Source organism: Pseudonaja textilis, chromosome 4 (genome assembly GCF_049901715.1).
Source record: "Pseudonaja textilis isolate UNSWEBS1 chromosome 4, rPseTex1.2, whole genome shotgun sequence".
Classification (NCBI taxonomy): Eukaryota; Metazoa; Chordata; class Lepidosauria; order Squamata; family Elapidae; genus Pseudonaja; species Pseudonaja textilis.
Window position 1 is genome coordinate 87,428,390 of NC_141993.1, and position 24,340 is coordinate 87,452,729.

Below are 24,340 nucleotides of genomic sequence, written 5' to 3' on the forward strand. Positions count from 1 at the left end.
GTACACATACATAACGCACATACAGATATTCTATATACATAACATGTATATGCCTACACCCTAACATATACATACATATTAAATATTATTAAATAAAGGGGCATGTTGGTAGCTCAGGATTGAAATGAAGAGTCCTTGGTGCTCTCTGGACTTGGCTGCTTTCTTGCAGTATTTCATTACTCAGCTACCACTCATAGTGTTACCGAGTAGGGTAATGAAATGTCTTCAAGACACTCAGCTGAGGATTCTCCAGGGCATTTGCACAGACTGCTGAAACACTAAATGAATAGAAAAATGTAATACCAATTGAGTTTGATGTATTGTGGATGAATACTTTTTAAAACAAAATTGCAAACATAAAAACGTGCTCCCTTTCTGGGTTCAATGCCTGACAATGTTATTAATAAATAAAACATAAATAATGGGATAAGCTGACAGAGGGAGTATGAGCTTTCAGCTAGGACCTCTCTCTCTTTTCTTTTCTTTCTCCCTCGCCCTCCCTCTCTTCCTCGCCCTCTTTTCTCTCTCCCCCTTCCTTTCTCTGTCCACCACTTTCCCCTCCGTCTATGTATATGACAATTGTGCAGTATATATTCTGCTGTGAAGACTTGTTTCCCTTCATTTTCATTGTTTTATTTTAGTGGAGTAAGCTTGGGACATTCATGAGGCTGCAGGCACAAATCAAGCACATTCTTACACCTTTGCCGTGGATCCAGTGCTTGGTAGCCACAACACAGCCTTGGCAAGCCACAAGAGGTTAGGGCATGGAAGGGAGACCACTAGGAGAGCCTAAGTGGAGAGTGGTGTAGGGTTTCATGCCTAAGCAAGGGGTTGGACTAGAAGACCTCCAAGGTCCCTTCCAACTCCCTATTCCTATTCCCATTCCATTCTCTATTCTATTCTATTCCATTCCATTCCATTCCATTCCATTCCATTCCATTATTCTATTCCTATTCTATTATTCTATTCCAATTCTATTCTGTTATTCTATCCTATTCCTATTCTATCCTATCCCTATCCTATTCTAAGCATTTGAGCAAAGGCAAGGGGAAAGCCCGCTTTGTACATTCCCGTCCAGTAGCAGACTTTACAAACACCCCGCTTAGAAGGTAGTGCTGAGCTGGCTTCCTTTAATCTCCAGCTGGACGCGAGACCACCGAGAAATCCCGGAGCTGCGGAACACCCCCGGACAAGCCCCCAGACTCTTCTGAAGTGCCGTCGAGGGGGGACACTTCCGCTCCCGGAACTGTCGACGCCGGGCGAGGCCAGCCGGGGGAGAGCTTTGGCGGAGGCACCAGCGGGCCTGAACAGGGCTATGGCGCCGGCGCCTGGGCCGCGGAGGAAGGGGGCGGCGGGGACAGGCTACCCCGTCCTGATCCGGGCCCTGCGCCGGGCCTGGCAGGAGAAGCACCTGGTGCTCTTCGAGCCTCGCTTCACCCCGCTGGTGGCCGCCTGCCTCTGCTTGGCCGAAGTGGGGGTCAACCTCTGGGTCATCCAGAGGGTGGCATGTGAGTCGCCGGGGGTGGGTGGGTGGGTGGCTGTCCCTCCTTGGGCACCCCAAGAGGATTTGGATTCCAGTTCCCATCATCCGTGGAGGCTCGGCAATCAGGGTCTTTGGCCAGATGTATGGGGAGGGCGCCCCGTTGGTGGGGGAGGAAAGGAGGGGCGGCCGAGTGCCAGTGGGGTCTGCAGGTTTGGGTGCGTTGATAAACCTTGAGGACTAGAATCTTGGATGAGGGGAGGGGAGAGGTTGCCAAGGATAGAATGGGAGCCGTGCAAGTGGTATTTTTGGCTGGCCCATAGTCTAAACCAGCGTTTGTCAACCTTGGCAACTTTAAAAGATGTATGGACTTCAACTCCCAGAGGGGATTCTGGGAGTTGTAGTCCATGTGTCTTTAAAAGTTGCCAAGGTTGACAAACGCTGATCTAACTGCTGTGCCTTTATCCCCTGTGGATGCATGGCAAATCACGGCATCCGATGGTGTATTGGTTAGTAAGATCGCAATAAATATTTCCTTCTCCCCTGCCTGTAATCTTGAAGAAAAGAAGGGAAGAATCTCTCTCATCTCGTTCATAATTTTAATCAGACATTGTGCTTTTGATTCTTTTTCTGTTGAACTTAAATAGCTGGAAACCAAATCTCATAAGTAAGTCGGTTCTCTGTCTAGGGTTGCAGGCTGTCTGTGTGTGTGTGTGTATGCGTGGAGCACCAAGGAGAAAAAGGGACATTCAGATGTTACATATCTTGAAATCCTGTGCCTCAAGAACCAGTTCTTCAGTGGGTTTCCTCCCCACTCAAGACCACCTACCTTTTGGGCATTCACCCAACCTCTCAATGTTAGCCACTTGAATGTTAGAGGAAAAAGTCCGTGGCAGTTTGACAGTGAACCAATTTCCAAAGGAAGCAGTCAGTGGGCAGACAGGACAGCCATCAGTCCTGGTTGATTTAATTTAGATTCTTGAATTGAGGAAATGTGTCTTTCTGGTTGTGTAACACGCACATTTGACAACCTTGGCGGTCCTTTTCAACCGTTGTGTTTCAATTATTCTTGTCAGTTAACTATCAAGTGGAGGCTTTTGTTCATACACTAAACTTAGTATTCATAGTAGACAGTTTAATAGCACAGCAAGTGTGCAAACCTAGCTTCTTTCATTCATTCACCGTATCATATCAAGGCTGAAAATTGAGTTAATCCAATAACCAGGTAAGGTGTGCTGGTGAACGTAGCCGGTATCATTCTGTTGTCAAAGGAAATGTGAGTTCACATGTTATTTTAAACTAAAGAAATCATTTCGTGAGCATTGCACTAATTAGATGTGTCAACTTTTTCAACTTTCAATTTCCAAACATTAGGGTGGTGACATGCCTTGGGAATTGAAAAGATATTTTGGTTACTTTAATATAATTTATATGCGCTTGGTAAGTAACTACATAAATATCATAACTTTTTAACATTTTGTTTTATTTCATTTGCATCATGTGTGCAGAGACCATGCAAACTAAGTTTTCAGTCAATTTAATTTAATCTTAGCATTCCATACACCAGTATTTTTCAATGTTGCCAACCTTTAAGATGTGTGGACTTCAGCTCCCAGAATTTCCTAGCCAGCATATTGGCAGGTGAATTCTGGGAGTTCAAGTCCAGACACCTTAAAATTGTCAACATTAAAAAAACACTGCTCTTCATGAAATCCCGCCTCATTCCTATTAAACTAATAACATTCTGCTAGTTTCTAAAAATGATAAATAAAAATTCTGGCCTTCAATTTGGCTTTTTTAATGGCAAAGGAAAAATAGTCCTTTTTGAGATTGAATTGTTTCCAGTAAGACATCAAAACCCTTCTAGTGAGATCAGAAAGAGGCCTTCAGTGCCAAGATATGCCTAGGTGGAAGTATTTTGTTTTGTACCCCTCCAGGGAACCGCATCATGCGTTGAACACAAATACCTGCCACATTGTATCATCAAAATTGTAGTTTGTCAATTTGTTTAGGAAATGTTAACTTAGTGGTAACACCAGCAACAATGACTTTTGCTAAAAGCTAAAGAGAAAAATATTTTTTTAAAAGAAACCATCACTTGTCATCTTGGCTACTGAAAACTTGTCCAAAGCATAATCATGTATTTTACTCAGGAAGCTCAAACTGCCCAAGGAGCTGCTGATCCAGTTCTACAGAGGAATTATTGAGTCTGTTATCTGCATCTCTATTACGGTCTGGTTTGGTTCTGCAACCCAACAAGACAGACACAGACTTCAGAGAGTAATTTGGACTGCAGAAAAAACAATTACTACCCACCTGCCTTCCATCGAGGACCTGTATACTGCACAAGTCAAAAAGCGGGCTGTGAAAATATCTACAGACCCCTCACATCCCGGATATAAACTTTCAATTACTACCCTCAAAACGATGCTATACTGTACACCATAACAACTAGACACAAGGACAGTTTTTTTCCTGAACGCCATCACTCTACTAAACAAATAATTCCCTCAACACTGCTCAACTATTTACAAAGTCTGCACTACTATTACTATTAATCTTCTCATCACTCCTTATCACCCATCCCTTCCCACTTGTGACTGTATGACTGTAACTTTGTTGCTTGTATCCTTACGATTTATATGGACTGTTTTCCTAGTGTTGAGGGAATTATTTGTTTAGCAGAGTGATGGTGTTCAGGGGGAAACTGTCCTTGTGTCTAGTGGTTCTGGTGTGCAGTGCCCTATTGTGTCGTTTTGAGGGTAGGAGTTGAACCAGTTTATGTCCGGGATGTGAGGGGTCTGTAAATATTTTCACAGCCCTCTTTATGACTCGTGCAGTATACAGGTCCTTGATGGAAGGCAGGTTAGTAGTAATTGTTTTTTTCTGCAGTCCTAATTATCCTCTGAAATCTGTGTCTGTCCTGTTGGGTTGCAGAACCAAACCAGACAGTTATAGAGGTGCAGATGACAGACTCAATAATTCCTCTGTAGAACTGTAAGTGTTGTACCTGATGATTCTTGACTCTTGACGAATGTATCTTTTCTTTTATGTACACTGAAAGCATTTGCACCAAGACAAATTCCTTGTGTGTCCAATCACACCTGGCCAATAAAGAATTCCTATTCTATTCTATTCTATTCTATTCTATTCTATTCTATTCTATTCTATTCTATTCTATTCTATTCTATTCTATTCCATTCCATTCCATTCCATTCCATTCTATTCTATTTAGCAGGAGAAAACTGGCCTGCACTAGGTGTGCTTTGATTACCTGAACTTGGCTCTGGGATGGTGAAATTGAAGCGAACAGGTCTTTCAGGCTATTTAATTATTTATATTTCCTATTTCTTAACCACCCATCTCTTTTAGAGTTCTTTGTTGTTGTTATTTGTGAAGTTGTGTCCTATCCATCGCGATCCCATGGACAACGTTCCTCCAGGCCTTCCTGTCCTCTGCCATCTTCTGTAGTCCATTTAAGCTCACACCGACTGCTTCAGTGACTCCATCCAGCCCCCTCATTCTCTGCCTTCTCCCCTTCTTCTTCTATTGCCCTCAATCGTTCCCAGCGTTAGGCTTTTCTTCTCCAAGGAGTCCTTCCTTCCTTCTCATTAGGTGGCCAAAGTCTTTGAGTTTCATCTTCAGGATCCGGCCTTCTAAAGAGCAGTCAGGGTGGATCTCCTCTAGGGCTGACCGGTTGGATCTCCTTGCAATCCCCCAAGACCTTCTGGCAGCGGAACTGATGAGCATCTGTGCACTTTCCCCACAGATACCGAGATCGACTGGAAAGCCTACATGGATGAAGTGGAGGGGGTTGTGAATGGGACACTGGATTACACCCAACTCAAAGGGGACACGGGACCCCTCGTGTGAGTACCTATAATCTTCCAACTTTGCTGAAGCTCTTGTGGGGTCCAATCATCGTCGTCATCACCAACAACATAATTTATCAGACTTGTATGGCACCCGACTCCCAATGATTCCGGACAGCTCACAACAATCAAATTACATTAAAGGAAGTCCTCGGCTTACCATCATTCATTTAATGACTGTTGGAAGTTAGGATGGTACTGAAAAAAAAGTGACTTATGGCCATTTTTCACACATTGCGACTTGCAGCATCCTCATGGTCACGTGATCAAAATTCAGACTCTTGGCAAACTGGCTCATATTTATGACAGTTATGTCATATTTATCCCAGGGGTCACGGGGTCCCCTTTTGCGACCTTCTGACAAGCTAAGTCAAATGGGGAAGGCCAGGTTCACTTAATGACCGGGTTACTCGCTTAATTGCAGAGATTTACTGAAGCAGTTGTGGTAATGGGGAAAAAAGCCACTTATCGGCGTGTCTTGCTTTGCAGTGGAAATTTGTGGCCATAAGAGGAGGACTACCTTTACAGCCAATAAAAGATTAAGGGTGGCAGACATGACGGATGGGATGGTCAACAAAGGTCTTGATAAGTCTCCTCAACAATTATGGTCTTTATAGCTCTTCTAAACAACAGCACAGTGGGGCCCATCTAGATATTGGCAGAAGCTCGTTCCAGAGAGCAGGTGCATTTGGGGAGGGTCTCGATATATGACATTGTTTAATCAAAGGAACCCCAAGGGCTCCAACCTCCCCTAGGATCAAATTGGCAGGCTGATCCTAGGGGAGATAGCCAGTCCCTCCAGTAACCAAGTTTGATGCCGAGTAGGCATTGTGAGTCAGGAACAGAGGGAGGGAGAGTCCTTGGGAAAAGGAGCCTGGACACACCAAGTGTCAGGCTAGTCTCGGCGTGAGCGTTTAGGAAAGAAAGACCCTCGACTCCCACTTGTAGCAAAAGACACAAGTTTTACTAAAAGTGGTTACCGCATAAGCACAGCTGGACCTGCAGTATTCCTGCTCAAAAACCTGCCTTTCCCTCAATTCCCACACCCTCCCCTCTCGACCGGTTCGTCCTCGTCCAATAGCATTTCGAATTTGGCGTTGGCGATAACTGCTTTAAGGTTTCCCATTGCGTTCTCACATTCACGTCCTTGGATGCATTGGTCTATTCTGGATCAACACCTTTGCTCCCTGTCATTCTTCCCCCTCCCACACCCTTACATTCCCCTTTCCGCCCTCCCGCCATTTATGGCACAATGCCAGCAAAGCGAAGCAAAGGCTGAAGCTTTTTACGATGGCAGACCTGACACCCAGGAAATTTCTCTTTAAATCCCTCCCCCCTCCTTTCTCTCTCCCCCACTGCAGGTACCCTGCTGGCTTTGTTTACATCTTCATGGGCCTGTATTACGCCACCGACCGAGGCACCAACATCCGCCTGGCACAGTACTTCTTTGCCACCCTGTACCTGGCCACCCTGTTGCTGGTTTTCCGCATCTACAGCCGTACCAATAAGGTCAGAGAGCCAGAATGGGATTTCTGGAAGTGCTAAAAGAGGAAGAACTTTGTGACCTAAAAGCCCAGGATAAATGAGGGCAGGTCCTTCGCAGGGAGGGAGAACTCTAGGAAGTGCCATTGCTCAAAGTTACAAATGATTCATTTTGTGGAGTTTCTGGTATACAAGGCACACAGCAAGTTAAGTCAGAAATTTTTTAAAAAGGAGGATATTTTTTTTTTTGCTATCCTGGAGAAAGTCCAGCGTTAAGTACAAGGATTCTTGACTTTTGACCTGATCTTTCAAAAGGCACTTAATCCAATTCTAAAGTTCTGGTGGAATCCTTTCTGCCCCACATGGTCACATGCAGAGGTGGGTCTTCAGCAGGTTCTGACCAGTTCTGGAGAACCAGTAGCGGAATTTTTGAGTAGCTCAGAGAACCGGCAAATCCCACCTCTGACTGGAGATTTTACAGTATCCTTCCCCTGCCACGCCCACCAAGCCACGCCCACAGAACCGGTAATAAAAAAAAATTGAATCTCACCACTGGTCACATGACCATATTTTGGGCACTCAAAAAGTGGCCCAATTTTGTGGTGTGGTTTGTAGCATCCTGTGATCACCTGACTCCGGTTCACCGCTTTTTTTAAAATTTTGCTGACCATTGGTGTTTAACTTCTGGCAAAAACACCCCTTAGCAAACAATGCAGTTCCCCGGCCACTATAAAAAAATAAATAAATAAGTGGCAAAATATGGTCGGTTGTAATGTCATGCCATGATCCGTTTTATGATCGCGCCCAGGCTCCACTATGGTCGTAAATCGGAGAACGACCTGTAACATGGTGGAATTCGTGTGAAGCTTTTTTTAATCCCCTCCCGGAGTTTTCAAAGCCACTGGGCTTCTGTGCTAAAGGGTTACCCCAAAAACTGCTGCATTGGAAAACCAAAGAAGACCTCTTAACACGTTTTGTCTATGCTGCTGGTAAAAGCGAGGTCGTGTTGATTTTGACTCCTGGTGAATATAGGGGACGCCTCCCTTTCTGTGACGGGGCTACCTAAGTGGGATTATTATTTTTTTTTTCTCAGCTTCCAAGTCTTAAGCGACAGTCCTGTGATTTCCAAGTGGCCTACCATTCAGGGAGCAATTAGAACCCACCCTGTTTAGTTATTTAAACAACAGCCCAATTTTAGAGAAGCGTTGCCACCTACCGTGACCAGTGCCAAAGGCTGGTCTAAATAAAAGAAGCCCAACCAAGCTGTCAACTGATAAAATATTTGTATGGTCTTTTTGCCGACAGAAAGGGATTGGGGGAGCAGTGTAGCAGCTTGCAAACTGAAACTGCATTCCACCAATGTTTTCAAAGATAGTAACTAGGTGACTGAAGTTTCTGCCATGCAAAGTTCTAACTGACGAGTATGATTGATGACTCTTAGCTATGGATGTATCCCGTTGGAGAATATGAATTACAATACACCCAGGGGATGGGGGAAAACCAGGGTCAAGGGTGACAATGAATGATGTGTTTCAGGGTCAGCTACACCTAGGCAGCGGCAGACATGTTAACTCCCAATAAATCCTTTTTAAGTTTTGGAAGTTTGGCTTGAGACTCATGATTTAAATGGGGGTGGGAGGAACTGCCAGAATCCTGACAGCTAGCTGACACTGTGAGGCACATCATTCATTGTCACCCTTAACCCTGGTCTTCCCCCACCCCTGGGTGTATCATAATTCATATTCTCCAATGGGACACATCCATAGCCAAGAGTCATCAATCATGTTCTCCAATTAGAATTTTGCACGGCAGAAACTTCACAGTCACCTAGTTACTATCTGAAAAACTATTTATGGAATGCACTTTCGATTTCCAAGCTGCCGCACTCCAACCCCCCTCCCTTTTCTGTTGGCAACTCTAAAGACCAGAGAAATATTTTATGAGTTGACACAAGCTTTGCTTGTGGTTGGAAGAAATGAGGCCTTCGCTCGGCATGGAGAAGAAAATGGGGGTGGTTCCATTAAGTGAACCGAACGGAAATGCAGGTAGTGCTTGATTTACGGACACAATGGAGGCCAAAATTTCCACTGCTCAGTGAGAAATTCGCTAAGTGAGCTTTGCCGCCTTTTACAACCTTTCTTGCCGTCGCTGTTAAAGCGAACCACCGCAGTTGTGAAAGTTAGCAACACCGTTGTTTAAGTGAGTCCGTCTTCCTCACAAACCGCTTGTCGGAAGGTTGCAAAAGGGGATCGCACGGCCCCCGGGACGCTTGCAACTGTCCTAAATATGAGTCAAGTTGACAAGCATCTGGATTTTGATCAGGGGACCATGGGGGGATGGTGCCGTGGGAGTCCCTTAAGTGTGAAAAGCGGTCACAACTCAAACTGTTCTCAGTGCCGCTGTCCCTTCAGCCACTGAACGAACGGTTGCAAGTCAAGGACCACCTGTGTGGCTCACTCTGAGTGCTCACTGCCCGCTCTTCCCCTAGGTCCCTCCCTACGTGTTCTTCTTCATGTGCTGTGCCTCCTACCGCATCCACTCCATTTTCGTCTTGCGCCTCTTCAATGACCCGGTGGCCATGGCTATCCTTTTCCTGGCTGTCAATCTCTTCCTGGAGGATCGCTGGTCCTGGGGCTGCTTCTGCTTCAGGTGAGCTCTCCTTTTGTGGATTGGGGGGGTGGGGGGGAAGGAGGTAGGGCAGAGCGGCGTCTTGCAGAGGCTTCTCTCGGGGTGACCTGGCCCCCTCTCAAACTTGGAAGGCTGTGATTCATCCCTGACCGAAGAGCCTTTGGCCTCCTCCCCAAGTAGTTATTTTCATGGTCATGATGTGCACTGAAGATGGTGTTTGACAATAAAGTAAACTAAACTAAAATAAATAAATAGAGGATCTGACTAACAAAGATAGTCGGATCCTCTAGTTTTTTTTTTTCAGTTTAGTTTACTTTATTGTCAAACACCATCTTCAGTGCACATCATGACCATGAAAATAAACACAAACACACATCCTTCACACTCTACACTTTGAATTGAAAAACCCAGCCGACACCGCACCAACACTGCACTATATAGTAGAATCAAATAGAGTTACTGCCATGGGATAGAAGCTGTTTTTCAGCCTATTTGTCCTTGTTTTTATTATCCTGTACCGTCTGCCAGATGGTAATAGTTCAAAAAAAGGGGGTGCCCAGGATGAGATGGATCTTTGAGGATGTTTTGAACTTTTCTTGAGGCAGCGGGAGCTATAAAGCTCTTCCAAAGAGGGGAGAGGGCAGCCCATGATCTTCTGGGCAATGACGTTAACCCTCTGGAGCGGTGTCCTATCTTCCACTGTGCAATTGGCAAACCAGACACAGGTGCAGTAAGTTAAGATACTCTCTGTGGTGCAACGGTAGAAGGTCACCAGCAGTTTTTCATTCAGTTGTTTTTTCATCAGGTTTGGAGTCTTAGTGGACAACCAATTAAATATGAGCCAGGAGTGTGCAGCGGCAGCCAAAAAAGCCAACACAATCCTAAGTTGCATTAACAGAGAGATACAATCAAGGTCAAGTGAGGTACTAATACCACCCTATAAAGCCTTAGGAAGACCACACCTAAGAGTACTGCATCCAGCTTTGGTCACCACACTATAAAAAAGATGTTGAGGCTCTAGAAAAAGTGCAAAGAGCAACCGGGATGATTAGGGGACTGGAGGCTAAAACATATGAAGAATGGTTGTTGGAATTGGGCTTGGCTAGTCTAGTGAAGAGAAGGACCAGGGGAGACATGATAGCAGTCTTCCAATATTTGAAGGACTGCCACAGAGAGGAAGGGGCCAAGCTATTTTCTAAAGCGCCTGTAGGCCAGACAAAGAATAATGGATGGAAACTGATCAAGGAGAGATTCAACCTAGAAATAAGTAGGAATTTTCTGACAGTGAAAACAATGAGACAGAAGTTGCCTTCAGAACTTGTGGGAGCTTCATCACTGGAAGCTTTCAGAAGAGATTGGACTGCCATCTGTCAAAAATGGTGTAGGGGTTGGACTAGATGTCCTACAAGGTCCCGTCCCACTCTGTTAATCTGCTCACGGTGAAAAAGCGTCCCCTTTTGGGCTAGAGCAGAGATCTCCAACCTCAGCAAACTGTGCTTGTGGACTTCAACTCCCAGAATTCCTCAACCAGAGAACTGTGGTAACCCTCAGAGGGCTTGGCACACGGAGGCCTCTCATTGGCTGTCTTCCCTTCAGTTGTTCAGTGTCCTAGAGTTTATGAAGTATATATGCTGCCCATGTGACCCTCAAGTGAAGGTCAGGATGACTTACAACATCCTAAAAGCACAAAACAAAAGCATTTTAAAACGTTCAGCATTACACATTAAAACCAAAGGAGACAGCTACTGTCCCTAGCACTGCTTTACAACATTTTTTTGGCCAAAAGTTCTGATTTTTGGGGGGGAAATGCACATTTGTTGCTTCTTGAGCATCATGTATCTCAGTTGCGCCTGCCTTATATTCTGTTCATGACTTAGGCTGGGTTCGCATATAACGCCAAGCCATAACTTATTTGGAAGAGAAGGACCAGGGGAGACAGGAGAGCAGTCTTCCAATATTTGAGGGGCTGCCCCAGAGAGGAGGAAGGGGTCAAGCTATTTTGTAAAGCATCCAAAGGCCAGACAAGGAACAATGGATGGAAACTGAACAAGGAGAGATTTAACTGGAAACAAGGAGAAACTTTCTGACAGTGAGAACAATCAACCCATGGAACAGAAGTTGCCCTCGGAAGTCGTGGGTGCGCCATCACTTGAGACTTTCAAGAAGAGATTAGACTGCCATTGGTCAGAAATAGTGTAGGGTCTCCCGTTTGGGCAGGGGGTTGGACTAGGTGACCTATAAGGTCTCTTCCAACTCTGATTATCTGTCATCTGGTGTCAGGGCTCCAACATATCCACCCCCATTCAAATCATAAGTCTTAGCCGCATCTCAGAGAAAAGAAAATTGATTTATTAGAAGCGGCCATGTTGGAGTTAGCTGGATGCAACCGATATTAAAACACATCATTCATTTCCCCCTTCACCCTGGTCTTCCCCCCCAGCCTCTGGATGTATATTCTCCAATGGGACACATCCATAGCCAAGAGTCATCACTCATGCTCTTCAGTAATATTTTTGCGCTCCAACAACTTTGGTCTGCCAGGGCGATTATCTATGCACTTGAGGAATGCACTGTTCCCCTGCCCCCCTCTCTTTTTCTGGCAGCTAAAAAGATCAAAGGAGTATTTTTTTCGTTGGCCTTTGGCTTCTTACGATTTTTTCGATGAAAGATAAGTAAGCCATCATGGAGGGGCAGAGGTTGTCTGTGGTTGTTGTTTGGGTGGTGCTTGAGCACAGGTTTAGGCTATAGAGAGCTGGTTTTGAGGTAAACGGGGCTAGCGGGGACCATGGCCACCTAACACCCCCCCCCCACCCCCTTTCCCGCTTTTCACCTTCAGCCTGGCTGTGTCTGTCAAAATGAACGTCCTCCTGTTTGCGCCAGGCCTTCTCTTCCTTCTCCTCCGGCGCTTTGGCCTGCGAGGGACCATCCCAAAGCTCGCCATCTGTGCAGCCCTTCAGGTAAGTGGAGGGGAGGCGATCCTCAGGGCTTGGTTTTTTTTGCAGCAAGATTTGGTGGGAAGGACGGCATAAGCGGAAAGGCCAATGGCCTGACTCCATAAATGGCCGGTCTCTGTGGGCAAATAGTGTCAGGCAGGGCGGGGCCTTCATCTCACAACAGCACCCTACACCATTCCTCTCAGCTCTGAAGGGTTTCAGTTCGTCTGGAAAGCCATTTGTATGGGTCAGTTGGTTCGATAATTATGCCAAAACAAATTATTTCCTTCCTTCCCTTCCCTTCCCTCCCTCCCTCTTTCTTTTTCTTTCTTTCTCTCTTTTGTTCATTCGTCTTTCTCTCTTTCATTCTTTTTCTTTCTTTCCTTCCTTCGTTCCTTCCCTTCCCTCCTTCTTTCTTTCTTTCCTTCCTTCGTTCCTTCCCTCCCTCTTTCTTTCTTTCCTTCTTTCTTTCTTTCTTTCTTTCTTTCTTTCTTTCTTTCTTTCTTTCTTTCTTTTTCTTTCTTTCGTTCATTCTTTCTCTTTCATTCTTTTTTCTTTCCTTCCTTCCTTCCCTTCCCTCCTTTCTTTCTTTTTCTTTCTCTCTTTTGTTCGTTCTTCTTTCTCTCTTTCATTCTTTTTCTTTTTTCTTTCTTTCCTTCCCTTCCACCCTCATTCCTTTTTTCTTTTCCTTAAGCTTATCTTCCTTCCTTCCTTCCTTCCCCTTCTTTTTCTTTCTTTTTTTCTTTCTTTTTCCTCTTTCCTTTGTTCTTTCCTTTCCTCCCTCATTCTTTTTCTTTTTCTTTCTTTCTATATCTTTCTTTCTTTCCTTTTTTTTTCCTTCCTTTGTTCCTTCCCTTCCTCATTCCTTTTCTTTCTTTCTTTCTTTCTTTCTTTCTTTCTTTCTTTCTTTCTTTCTTTCTTTCTTTCTTTCTTTCTTTCTTTCTTTCTTCCTTCCTTCCTTCCTTCCTTCCTTCCTTCCTTCCTTCCTTTCCTTTCTTTCTTTCTTTCTTTCTTTCTTTCTTTCTTTCTTTCTTTCTTTCTTTCTTTCTTTCTTTCTTTCTTTCTTTCTTTCTTTCATGTTTTTCTTCCCCCCCCTCCCCCTTCAAGATTGCATATGAGATTTTATACTGTGTTTATGGCAAGAAATCTTCTACTGAAACATCTTAGATGGAAATTGCAATCTGTTACTGTGAATAAATTCTGAACAATCAAAAAAAAAAAGACTGCATATGAGCAACTTATTTTATGCCAAGATTATCTAACGGTGTGGCAAGAAAACCTGGACGACCGAGAATCTCCATAGAGATTGCGAGCTTGTGTATCTCTTGCAGGTGGCCCTGGGATTTCCTTTCCTGATGGAGAACCCCGTGGGATACGTGTCCCGTTCCTTTGATTTGGGTCGTCAGTTCCTCTTCAAGTGGACCGTAAATTGGAGGTTCTTGCCCGAAGATGTTTTCCAACACCGGGCTTTTCACCTGGCGCTGTTGGTCCTCCACTTCACAGCCCTGGCTCTTTTTGCACTCAACAGGTGGCACAGGTGAGAAGTGGCAGTTTGTGGGGAAGGAGCTACGGAAAAGGAGGCCCATTCCCTGAGATTGCCCCAGGCTTTAACAGAGGGACCTTGGAGGTTTTCTACTCCAGGGGTCTCCAACCTTGGCAACTTTTAAGCCTGGCGGACTTCAACTCCCAGAATTCCCCAGCCAGCTTTGCTGGGGAATTCTGGGAGTTGAAGTCCGCCAGGCTTAAAGTGCCGGCTGAGAATTCTGGGAGTTGAAGTCCGCCAGGCTTAAAGTTGCCGACGAGGAATTCTGGGAGTTGAAGTCCGCCAGGCTTAAAGTTGCCGCCAAGGAATTCTGGGGCTGAAGTCCGCCAGGCTTAAAGTTGCCGGCCGAGGAATTCTGGGAGTTGAAGTCCGCCAGGCTTAAAGTTGCCGGGAGGAATTCTGGGAGTTGAAGTCCGCAGGCTTAAAGTTGCCAGCCGAGGAATTCTGGGAGTTGAAGTCCGCCAGGCTTAAAGTTGCCGGCCGAGGAATTCTGGGAGTTGAAGTCCGCCAGGCTTAAAGTTGCCGGCCGAGGAATTCTGGGAGTTGAAGTCCGCCAGGCTTAAAGTTGCTGGCTGAGGAATTCTGGGAGTTGAAGTCTGCCAGGCTTAAAGTTGCCGGCCGAGGAATTCTGGGAGTTGAAGTCCGCCAGGCTTAAAGTTGCTGGCTGAGGAATTCTGGGAGTTGAAGTCCACCAGGCTTAAAGTTGCCAAGGTTGGAGACCCCTCTTCTAAGTCCAACCCGCTTCTTAAGCTTACCATTCCAGACTTGGCTGTCTGTCCAATCTCTCCTTAAACACATCCAGTGATGGACCACCTACAGCTTCTGGAGCATGATTCGCTTAAGGACCGCAGTGACTTGCTTAACTACAGTTAAGAACTTCTGGAGGCAAGCTGTCCCACTGAGGAACTGTCAGGAAATTTCTCCTTCGTTCCAAGTTGCTTCTCTCCTTTGATGAGTTTCCATCTTGTCCTGCCTTGAGGTGCTTTGGAAAATAAGTTGACCCCCTCCTCTTTGTGGCAGGCCCCTTAAATATTGGAAGACTGCTATCATGCCTCCTCTAGTCCTTCTTTTGTTCTTTAATGGGAGTCATTTTAAATTTTCTATCACTGTCCTCAGAGAGAGAAAGATATTTTTTTGTTGCGCTTGTGTTGAATTTTGTTGCAATTGCTTTCATGTGTAAAGTCGACAGTTCTGGAATGGAAAGCAGGCATCACTCCAGGATCTCAAGTATAGATATGGCTAATCCTGGCAAATAATCCACCATGAAATGGATCCATTTTCTTACTGGTCTCTTTACAGATCTGATGAAAACATATTGAGCCTGTTAAAAGATCCAGCCAAGAGGAAGGACCAACCAGAACCTCTCTCAGCCAATCATATCCTTTCACCAAACGTGAGGTTTTCTTGTTTGGTGGATTATTACGGAAGAGTTCATTACTCACAGTTAACCTTGGCAACTCTTGAGACTTGTGAACTTCAACTCCCAGAATTCCCCAGCGGGTTGGGTCTCAAAGTCGCTAAGGCTGTTTATAGTTCCGTATCCATCGCAATGTTGTTATAGCCCTGTGTGAGTTTTGCACTGCGCAATCTTTCCTTAACCGAAAGCCACAGGTCATTTTCCCACTCTTCACCTCCAATTTCATTGGCGTTTGCTTCAGCCGCTCCTTGCACTACCAGTTCTACGTCTGGTATTTCCACACCCTGCCCTACTTGCTTTGGTGCACACCACCCAAGAAGCTGGCCCATCTCCTGAAGTATGTGTCTTCCACAATGGTGGGATTCAATTTCTTTTTTTAACTACCAGTTCTGTGGGCGTGGCTTGGTGGGCGTGGCAGGGGAAGGATACTGCAAAATCCCCATTCCCTCCCCACCCCACTAACCTGCTTTCCAGCTCCCTTCTCCTGTGCAGGGCAACCAGAGCAGACCCAGCCGATCAGCTGGGACTCAATGGGAGGCAGAGAATAGATGGGGTTGGCGGGGCCAGTCAGAGGTGGTATTGGACGGTTCCCCAAACTACTCAAAATTTCTGCTACTGGTTCTCCAGAACTCCAGAACTTATGTACACTGAGAGCATTTGCACCAAGACAAATTACTTGTATGTCCAATCACATTTGCCCAATAAAAGAATTCCCATAATTCCATTTCCAAGATCACCTCTGGTCTTCCAAGACCTTGTGAGGGGGAGGGATGGAAGCCAAGGATCTTTCATCATATTTCAGAGTCTCTTCACGTACACCGGCTTGTTCTCTTCCTACTGGGAACCTTGTGTGTCAGGTGGAGGGAAATTGGGAGCTGCACTGCTGGTTTCAGTGGGAGCGAGTGTGTTTTGTCTGTGTGTCTGGTTTTGTCTTGTCTGTCTGTGTGTGTATCAGCGGTCATCCAGCCACTGAGATTTCTGAACAATTCCTTCCCTGCCCACAAGGGGAAGAGGTGGAGATGCCGGCAATCCTCGACTTAACAAGTTTGTTTAATGACCATTTGAAGTTAGAACGGCACCAAGAAAAGCAACTTATTACCGTTTTTCACACTTAAAACGGCCATCGCACGTGATCAAAATTCAGACATTTGGCAACTGGCTTGTATTTGTGACGGTTGCAGGGTCCTGCAGTCATGTTTTATGACAAGTAAAATCAGCGGAGAGGCCAGATTCACTTAAGAACTGTGTTTCTGACTTAACACCTGCAGTGATTCACTTAGCAAGTATGACAAGAAAGGTCCTAAAATGGGGGCAAAACTCACTTAACAAATGTCTCACTTAGCCACAAAAATTTTGGGCTCATTTATAGTCGTACGTCGAGGAATGCCTGTACTTAGATTCTGCTATCCAGTTTTGTTTGGGGATTGGGTTTTTTTTTTGACATCAAGGGAAGTATGTCAGTTTTCTCCCCAACTGGTAATTTAAGGTTAAACACACAGAGACATCCGTCAACCTGGTGCCCAAATTAGAAATACAGGCAGTCCACATTTGTTAAGTGAACAAAGTTATGGCCCTGAAAAAAAGTGATGTATGACTGGTCCTCACACTTACAACGGCATCCCCACACAGTCACATGATCAGAATTTGGGTGCTTGGCAACCAGGGTGTTTTTATGACGGTCGCAGTGTCTTGTGGTCATGTGATCGCTATTTTCAACCTGCCCAACTGGCTTCCAACAAGCAAAATTAAGGGGTGGGGCTGGATTCCCTTAATGACCACATGATTCACTTAAGAGTGGTTTACTTAACCGTGACAACACATTGTAAAATCGTGCAAGAATCACTTCAGAACTGCCTTGCTTGGAAATTCTGATCCCAGTTGTGACACTAAGACCAGGATTACCTGTAAAAGATCAAGTTTGTGAATTTGGGGATTGAGGAAAGACTAATATTTTAAAATAGTACCAGCCGACCAAATCAAATATAATCTTGTACAAGAGAAAAAATAGCATCGACCCAAATCAAATTTAATATTGGATGCCTTACAGTAACTAAGGCAACTTTTACCAGAAGTCTAAAGTAGAAAGGTTTAAAAATAATGAAACTTGGTTGATGCAGATTGGGAACAAAATGGTTGTACCATTTAAAATAGTATCTGGAGACAACCCAATTTAAGAAGTTCCTTTGTCAAGAGGCAACTGGACTTTGTTTTTCCTTGAAGGTATTTCGATTCTCACTCAAGGAGCTTCTTCAGTTCTTCCAGGAGCTTCTTGGATGAGAAGCGAAACATCTTCGAGGGAAAAAAACAAGAAAATCCAGTTGCTTTATGAAAAAAGTCATCTTTGGGACAACGATGACCTGGATGACTGAGAATTTTCATATATATCCAGTTTTAAAAAGGTTGCCTTAAGTTTTCATGGACTGGAATTCATTTCATCAGGTGCTGGGCATGTTTTCCTAAGTTGTGGGTATTTCACCAAATGGGAGAGAGGATCTTGAGGAGAGAAAGGCAAACGACACCCAGAAAATGAACATGTTGATCCTCCCATTTAAAGTCATTAAGAAGTTAAAATGTGCATAATTAAGACAATACGCCAATAATGCACGTTCATGCCTTACCTGACTGCTTTGTTAATTGTTAGTGTGCGGTGTCACTCTGGACACGTGATGATAGAAAGTGATCCTTCGTTTAACCTACTTGAACAGAGACCAATTGAAGCAGGAGTGGAGGATGGGCTTGGGGGAGGAGGAGTGGGCAGCATAAAATCCCAGGTTGCTAGTCCTCATCTAAATATTTATCCAAAATTGGTTGCCCTGTTAACTACTATTTTAAAGCTGGAAAACCCAAAGAACTTGTTATATATCCTAAAATACAGGCAGTCCTGTCTTTTACAAGTAGACTTAACAAACCACAACTGAACCCAGCACTTCTGTTGCCAAAAGAGATAGTTGAGAAGTGAGTTTTGCTCCACTGTACGACCTTTCTTGCCACAATTACTAAGTAAATCACTGCAGTGGTTCAGTTAGTCACCCGTTGTTAAGTGAATCTGGCTTCCCCCTTGACTTTGTCTGTGAGAAGGTCACAAAAGGTGATCACATGACCCCAGGACACTGCAACAGTCATAAATACAAGGCAGTGTGACCAAGCATCTGAATTTTGATCAGGTGACCATGGGGATGCTTCAGCGGTTGTAACTTGTATGAAGAACAGAAGTCACATTTTTCAGTGCTGTTGCAACTTCAGTCACTAAATGAATCACTAAATGTGGAGGACTACCTGTAAGGTTAACATGGGAAGGGAAGGAAGGCTCTTTGCATGCATGTGACAGTCTAAGGGACATCATTTCTTCCCAGAAGTAGCCTCTTTGTTTCCAGGTGACTCAATGAGGTCTAGAAAATCCATCTATTTTGCATTTATGTACATACTAGCTCTATACCTGTGCTTCTCTATTCAACTATGTGATCAGGCTTAGTTTTGGGGGAGGAAAATAAGTACATGAAATTGTGCCTCTGCCCACCAGCATCCATCGGTATTCCGTTGGCTAAGCGTCCTGTCAATATGTGAGAGAATTGAGGGCTAGTTGGAAAGTGAAATAGTATTTGCTGTGTGAGCAAGGAGACAGCAAGGAGCCTGGGCATGGCTTAGCTCAACTGTTCTCTGGACTAAGGCTGCTTGGTGCTGTGAAACTGAAACTTCTCTCCTCTCCTCTGCTTGTGTTTTGCATTTGGAAGAAATTTCTTTTCAGGTGGGGAGGGGGAGGAGAACTCCTTAGCAGCAGAGAGTGTTAATAGTAATATAGGAAATATTAATGCTCTGGTGGTCATTTCATAAAATCCTTTCTTAACGAGCATCTAGAAGCCAAGAGGAACATATGTGTCAAATTTCAAATATATATATATATGTCTGATGATGGCAGATGAGATTCTGCCGAAACGTTGCTACAACTTTAAAAGCACAACTATAATGATCTGGGAAAATACCCGAACAAAGCTGAATAACATACATGTGAGTGCCCGCGAAAACTTAAGAAAACATACATACATACATATTTTTTCTTAAGTTTTCGCAGGTACTTACATGAATGGTACTCAGCTTTGTTCGGGTATTTTCCCACATCATTATAGTTGTTCTTTTAAAGTTGTAGCAACGTTTCGGCAGAATCTCATCTGCCATCATCAGGCTTCTGTATTGTGTCCGTCTGTGAGTCAGACTTTTACAGTTGTTTCAATTTTAAATTTGGGGCTAGCCTACTGCTATGCCAGAATGGTTTTTTCTTCATCCTGATTGGTTGGGAGTCTTGGTCTGTGTTTATTAGTCTTGGAGTTTGCTGTGTTCTGCTTGATTGGTGTTTCTAATATCTTCTCTCTGTTTTATGGCTCTTTTTGTGTCTTGATTGGCTGGCAACATTGTGTTTCCTGTATTGGAGGCTTTTAGTGCAGCTTGGCTCCGAGTAAATGGACGGCTATCATTTGTTAGGAAGCTAGGTTTTATCTGGGTGCCTGGTTGGGGTGTGTTTGAGCTGGAGGTATCAGGGGAGATCTGTTTGTGCCCAGGTGTTTGCCTGGCTTGTGGTGTGGAGATTTTTTTGTTTGTGAGTGCAGGCTTCCAGATAATTGACAGTCTGGTGGAGTCATCTCTTCTATTCATGCTTTCAGGTCTTTTTTCAATCTCTATGGCTTCTCTGATAATTCTGTGGCTGGGGTTTTCTATAGTGGCTAGGGTTTTGGTGCCATTGAAGTTGATGCTATGGCCTGTGGCTTTCATGTGCCTCACTAGTCCAACACATGAAACCACACACACACACACACACACACACACACACACAGAGTACATTTTCACAGCAATGGGGAATTAACAGTAAAACTCCTTTCCCAATAGCAGGTAGGTCGCCTTTTTTTTTAGTGCTTTCTGCCACAAACTAAATCATGGTTTCCTTCTCTTGGTCTCTCGCCTCAGAGTGCTTATCCTAGGTTTAATCGAGCTCTCATGGAACACGTATCCCTCGACGGTTTACAGCTCAGCTTCTCTCCACGTGTGCCATGGAATCATCCTTCTGCAGCTCTGGCACGGGACAACGTCGTCTTCGGAGGAGAAGCAGCCGTCGAAAAAGGTGGAATGAAAACGACTCCGAAGAAAGAGGGACAATAAGAACTTGGATTTAAGACTTAAGGCCGTTGCTGAGGAGAACTGACAGGAGCCTGTTCATGGACCTTCCCGGATGCGTGCGCGGGGCGATGCTGTGCCTGCTTTCCCTGCGGCTAAAGGGTGGTGAGGAATGGGGATTGGCAGAGCCAATCGTCACACCAAAGATAATGTGGAATATCTTGAATAAAGGACAGTGATGGTTCGATAACAAGGCTTCACATGGCTGCAATTTATGGATTGTCATAGGACGTGATAATTCTCCAGAGTCTGGTGTTTTGTTTTTTTTCTTTAAATTGGAGTTTTGGGTTTTTTAATATGGTCCAAGCACTCTTGCCATGAGTTATGACAAGTCGGGGCAAGGTTTTAATAAGATGCCCCGTGGCGAATCATGCCTTCCAGTAGTACAGGTAGTCCTCAAGTTACGACCACGACTGAGCGCAAAAATGAGTTTCGCTCCATTTTACGATCTTTTTTGGCACAGCTGTTAAACAAATCACTGCAGTTGTTAAGTGAATCTGGCTTCCCTATGGACTTTGCTCGTCAGAAGGTCGCAAAAGGGGATCGCGTGACCCTGGGACGCTGCAACCATCATAAATATGACCCTTGCCAAGAGTCTGGATTTTGATTTTTTTGAACATGATCAAAAGAATAGGGGTTCTGCAGGGGTCATGTGAAAACCGTCATAAGTTCCTTTTTCTTAGTGCTGTTGTAACTAACGTTCACTAAATGAACTGTTGTAAGTTGAGGACTACCTATATTCAGCAACTGAGAAGATATAATTGTCAGGACTCTCAACAAATCCACCCCCATTCAAATCATAAGTCTTTAGCCACATCTTTCAGAGAAAAGAAAATTGATTTTATTAGAAGCGGCCATGTTGGTGTTAGGTGGGTGCAGCCGACACTAAAATACATCATTCATTTCCCCTTTGACCCTGGTCCTCCCCTCACCCCCTGGATGTATATTCTCCAATGGGACCCATCCATAGCCAAGAGTCATCAATCGTGCTCTCCAGTAATATTCTTGCACATCGACAGCTTTGGGCTGCCAAGGCAATTATCTAAGGCATTTGAGGAATTCACTGCTTCCCCCACCTCCCTTTCTGCTGGCAACTAAAAAGGCTAAATGAGTATTATTTTTTTAGTTAATAATGTTCAAGGTGGAGCTGCTGAAGAAGTGTTGGGATGACTTGAAAATTCCCAGTGTGTGTGTCTACTGCAACTGTTCCGTGCTGTATCAAACACTGCACAGATACTATCACTGTGGATAAACGTATTAGGATCTATCCCAATCAGAAACCCTGGATGACCAAGGAAGTCCAGCGCCTCTTGCATGACAGGACCAAGGCCTTTGGGTCCGGTGATGGGGCAAGATACAGCGCTGCCAGAGCTAATCTGAAGAAAGGTATTCGGAAGGCCAAGACTGATTATAAGAGGAAGATTGAGGATAATTTTTATAGCAATAACACGAGGCAGGTGTGGCAAGGGATTCAACAAATTACAAACCATCAACCAAACAATGTCATCCCTGCTGAGCGGGATGCTTCATTGGCAGAGGAACTGAATTATTTCTTTCCTCTCTTTGAAGTGAGAGACAGATAAAACACAACTACCAGCCAATTATAGTCCCCACCTCATTGTGGAGGAACAGGAAGTAAGGAGCATTCTGAGAGCTGTGGACCCAAGAAAGGTCCTGATGGTATCTCTGGCCAAGTGCTTAAAGACCATGCTGATCAGTTGGCTGGAGTCTTTACCAGGATCTTCAATTGGTCTTTATCCCAGTCCACTATTCCATCTCGTTTGAAGGCTTCCACTATTGTTCTGCTGCCAAAGAAGTTCCCTATCAATAACCTCAAGGATTACAGACCAGTGGCACTCACTCCTATCATCCTGAAGTGCTTTGAGAAATTGGTCTGCTGGCACATCATTTCTGGTCTTCCGCATACATTTGATAAACACCAGTTTGCATACAGAAAAAATAGATCTACAGAGGACGCTATAGTCATCACTCTTCACACTGCTCAGTGGGAGGGCTATGCGAGGATGCTTTCTGTGGATTTTAGTTCTGCGTTTAACACAATTCTTTCACACAGACTAGTGTCTAAACTTCTGGACCTTGGGCTTTCTAATTTAATCTGTTTTTGGATTATGGATTTCTTGTCTGGCCGCTCACAGAGGGTCAGATTAGGTAATCATACCTCTTCAGCCCTTATTCTTAACACTGGTACACCACAGGGTTGCGTGTTGAGTCCCTTACTCTATACTCTATACTATATTTGTGCATGACTGCATTTCCACTCACGTTAGTAATACTATTGCTAAATTTGCAGATGATACAACAGTGGTGGAACTCATCTCCGGGGTGGGGTGGGGTGAATCTGCCTACCGAGATGAAGTGGACCGCTTGCTTTCGTGGTGTGGAGACAATAACTTGGTCCTCAACACCTATAAGACCAAGGAGCTTATAGTGGATTATAGAAGGAACAGACCAGACACCCAGCCCTTGCTTATCAATGGAGACCAAGTGGAACAAGTGGCCAGTTTTAAGTTTCTGGGTATTGCCCTAAAAGAGGATCTGACCTGGGGTGCTCACATTGCAGCCCTGGTCAAAAGGGCCCAGCAGAGATTATACTACCTGAGGCTTCTCAGAAAACAACAACTGAATGAGAAACTGCTGGTGACCTTCTACCGCTGCACCATAGGGAGCATTTTAACATGCTGCACCTCTGTATGGTTTGCCAATTGCACAGTGGCAGATAGGACAGCACTCCAGAGGGTTAACGTCATTGCCTAGAAGATCATGGGTTGCCCTCTCCCCTCTTTGGAAGAGCTTTATAGCTCCCGCTGCCTTAAGAAAATTCAGAACATTCTCAAAGATCCGTCTCATCCTGGGAACCCTTTTTTTGAACTATTACCATCTGGCAGACGGCACAGGATAATAAAAACAAGGACAAATAGGCTGAAAAACAGCTTCTATCCCAGCTCTTGAATTCTGCTGTATAGTGCAGTGTTGGTGTGGTGTCGGGGGTTTCCGGTTCAATGTGTGAAGGGTGAAGGATGTGTGTTTGTGTTTATTTTCATGCTCATGGTCATGATGTGCACTGAAGATGGTGTTTGATTTCGTTGTACGAGGTGCAATGACAATAAAGTAAACTAAACTATAAGTATGTAACGTGTCTAGTGTTTCTTCCTAGGGTGCCAGTCCCAGCCCAAGGACAATCGAAAATGCGTAGTCAGACTTGGTCATTAAGTGAAATGGTCACTAAATAAATACACAAGTCAGAGAGACACTGCAAAGACTGGTATTTGCTGCCATCTCATTCAGATAAAATTGTCTTGTACGGGGCTTGACCAGTTTTCCCCTCCATTTCCCCTTTTCTTTGCCTCCTCACAGGGTGGACAGTTTATTTAAACAAGCTCATTCTTTCTGAGCTGCTTTTCTTCACAGCTGAGGGTTTCTCTAAAAAATGCTAAGAGCAAGTTGAGCTGAGCTTTTAGAAACCTTTGGCCAGCGGAAACTGACTAGGTCTCAAAACCAGAGTCAGCTTCAAACTGAACTTTTGTTGTCGTAAATGGGCACGGTGGCTGAAGGTGCTACCCTTTATTACTGACGTATTTGCAAATGGTTGCTACCTAAGGCAGCTGCTAAACAAGGATTACCCCTATTGTAATAAAAAACTAATTGCAGTTTGTGACACGGTGCCCTGATCGGGAAACTAAATAAGGACTGGATCATGAAGCAGCAAAGGCCACCTTCGGATGTAGAGGCTCCAGGAGGAATCCTGGCATCCTTTTAGGGTATTGTTGAGAATTGGATGAATGCCCAGAAAATGTAGGTCAT

General features: G+C 44.6%; 1 protein-coding gene across 1 annotated transcript; it reads left to right on the plus strand.

The window, feature by feature from the left end:
- The first annotated feature begins 1,162 nt into the window (after positions 1–1,162).
- Positions 1,163–20,711, plus strand: ALG3 (ALG3 alpha-1,3- mannosyltransferase). The gene is made up of 9 exons (XM_087933614.1): positions 1,163–1,508; positions 5,250–5,349; positions 6,714–6,861; positions 9,323–9,477; positions 12,293–12,419; positions 13,727–13,932; positions 15,238–15,313; positions 15,547–15,692; positions 20,312–20,711. Exons 1-9 carry the CDS (start codon positions 1,316–1,318, stop codon positions 20,472–20,474), a joined length of 1,314 nt encoding a protein of 437 aa, XP_087789740.1. The 5' UTR covers positions 1,163–1,315; the 3' UTR covers positions 20,475–20,711.
- Positions 20,712–24,340: the final 3,629 nt, after the last annotated feature.

Bases quoted from the DNA above. Each gene is read 5' to 3' on its own strand.
- ALG3 (XM_087933614.1), top strand. From the start codon at position 1,316: ATGGCGCCGGCGCCTGGGCCGCGGAGGAAGGGGGCGGCGGGGACAGGC. The intron at 5,350-6,713 runs GTGAGTACCTAT...CCCCCACTGCAG, and splicing joins GGGGACACGGGACCCCTCGT to GTACCCTGCTGGCTTTGTTT. The intron at 15,314-15,546 runs CATATCCTTTCA...AACCGAAAGCCA, and splicing joins CAGAACCTCTCTCAGCCAAT to CAGGTCATTTTCCCACTCTT.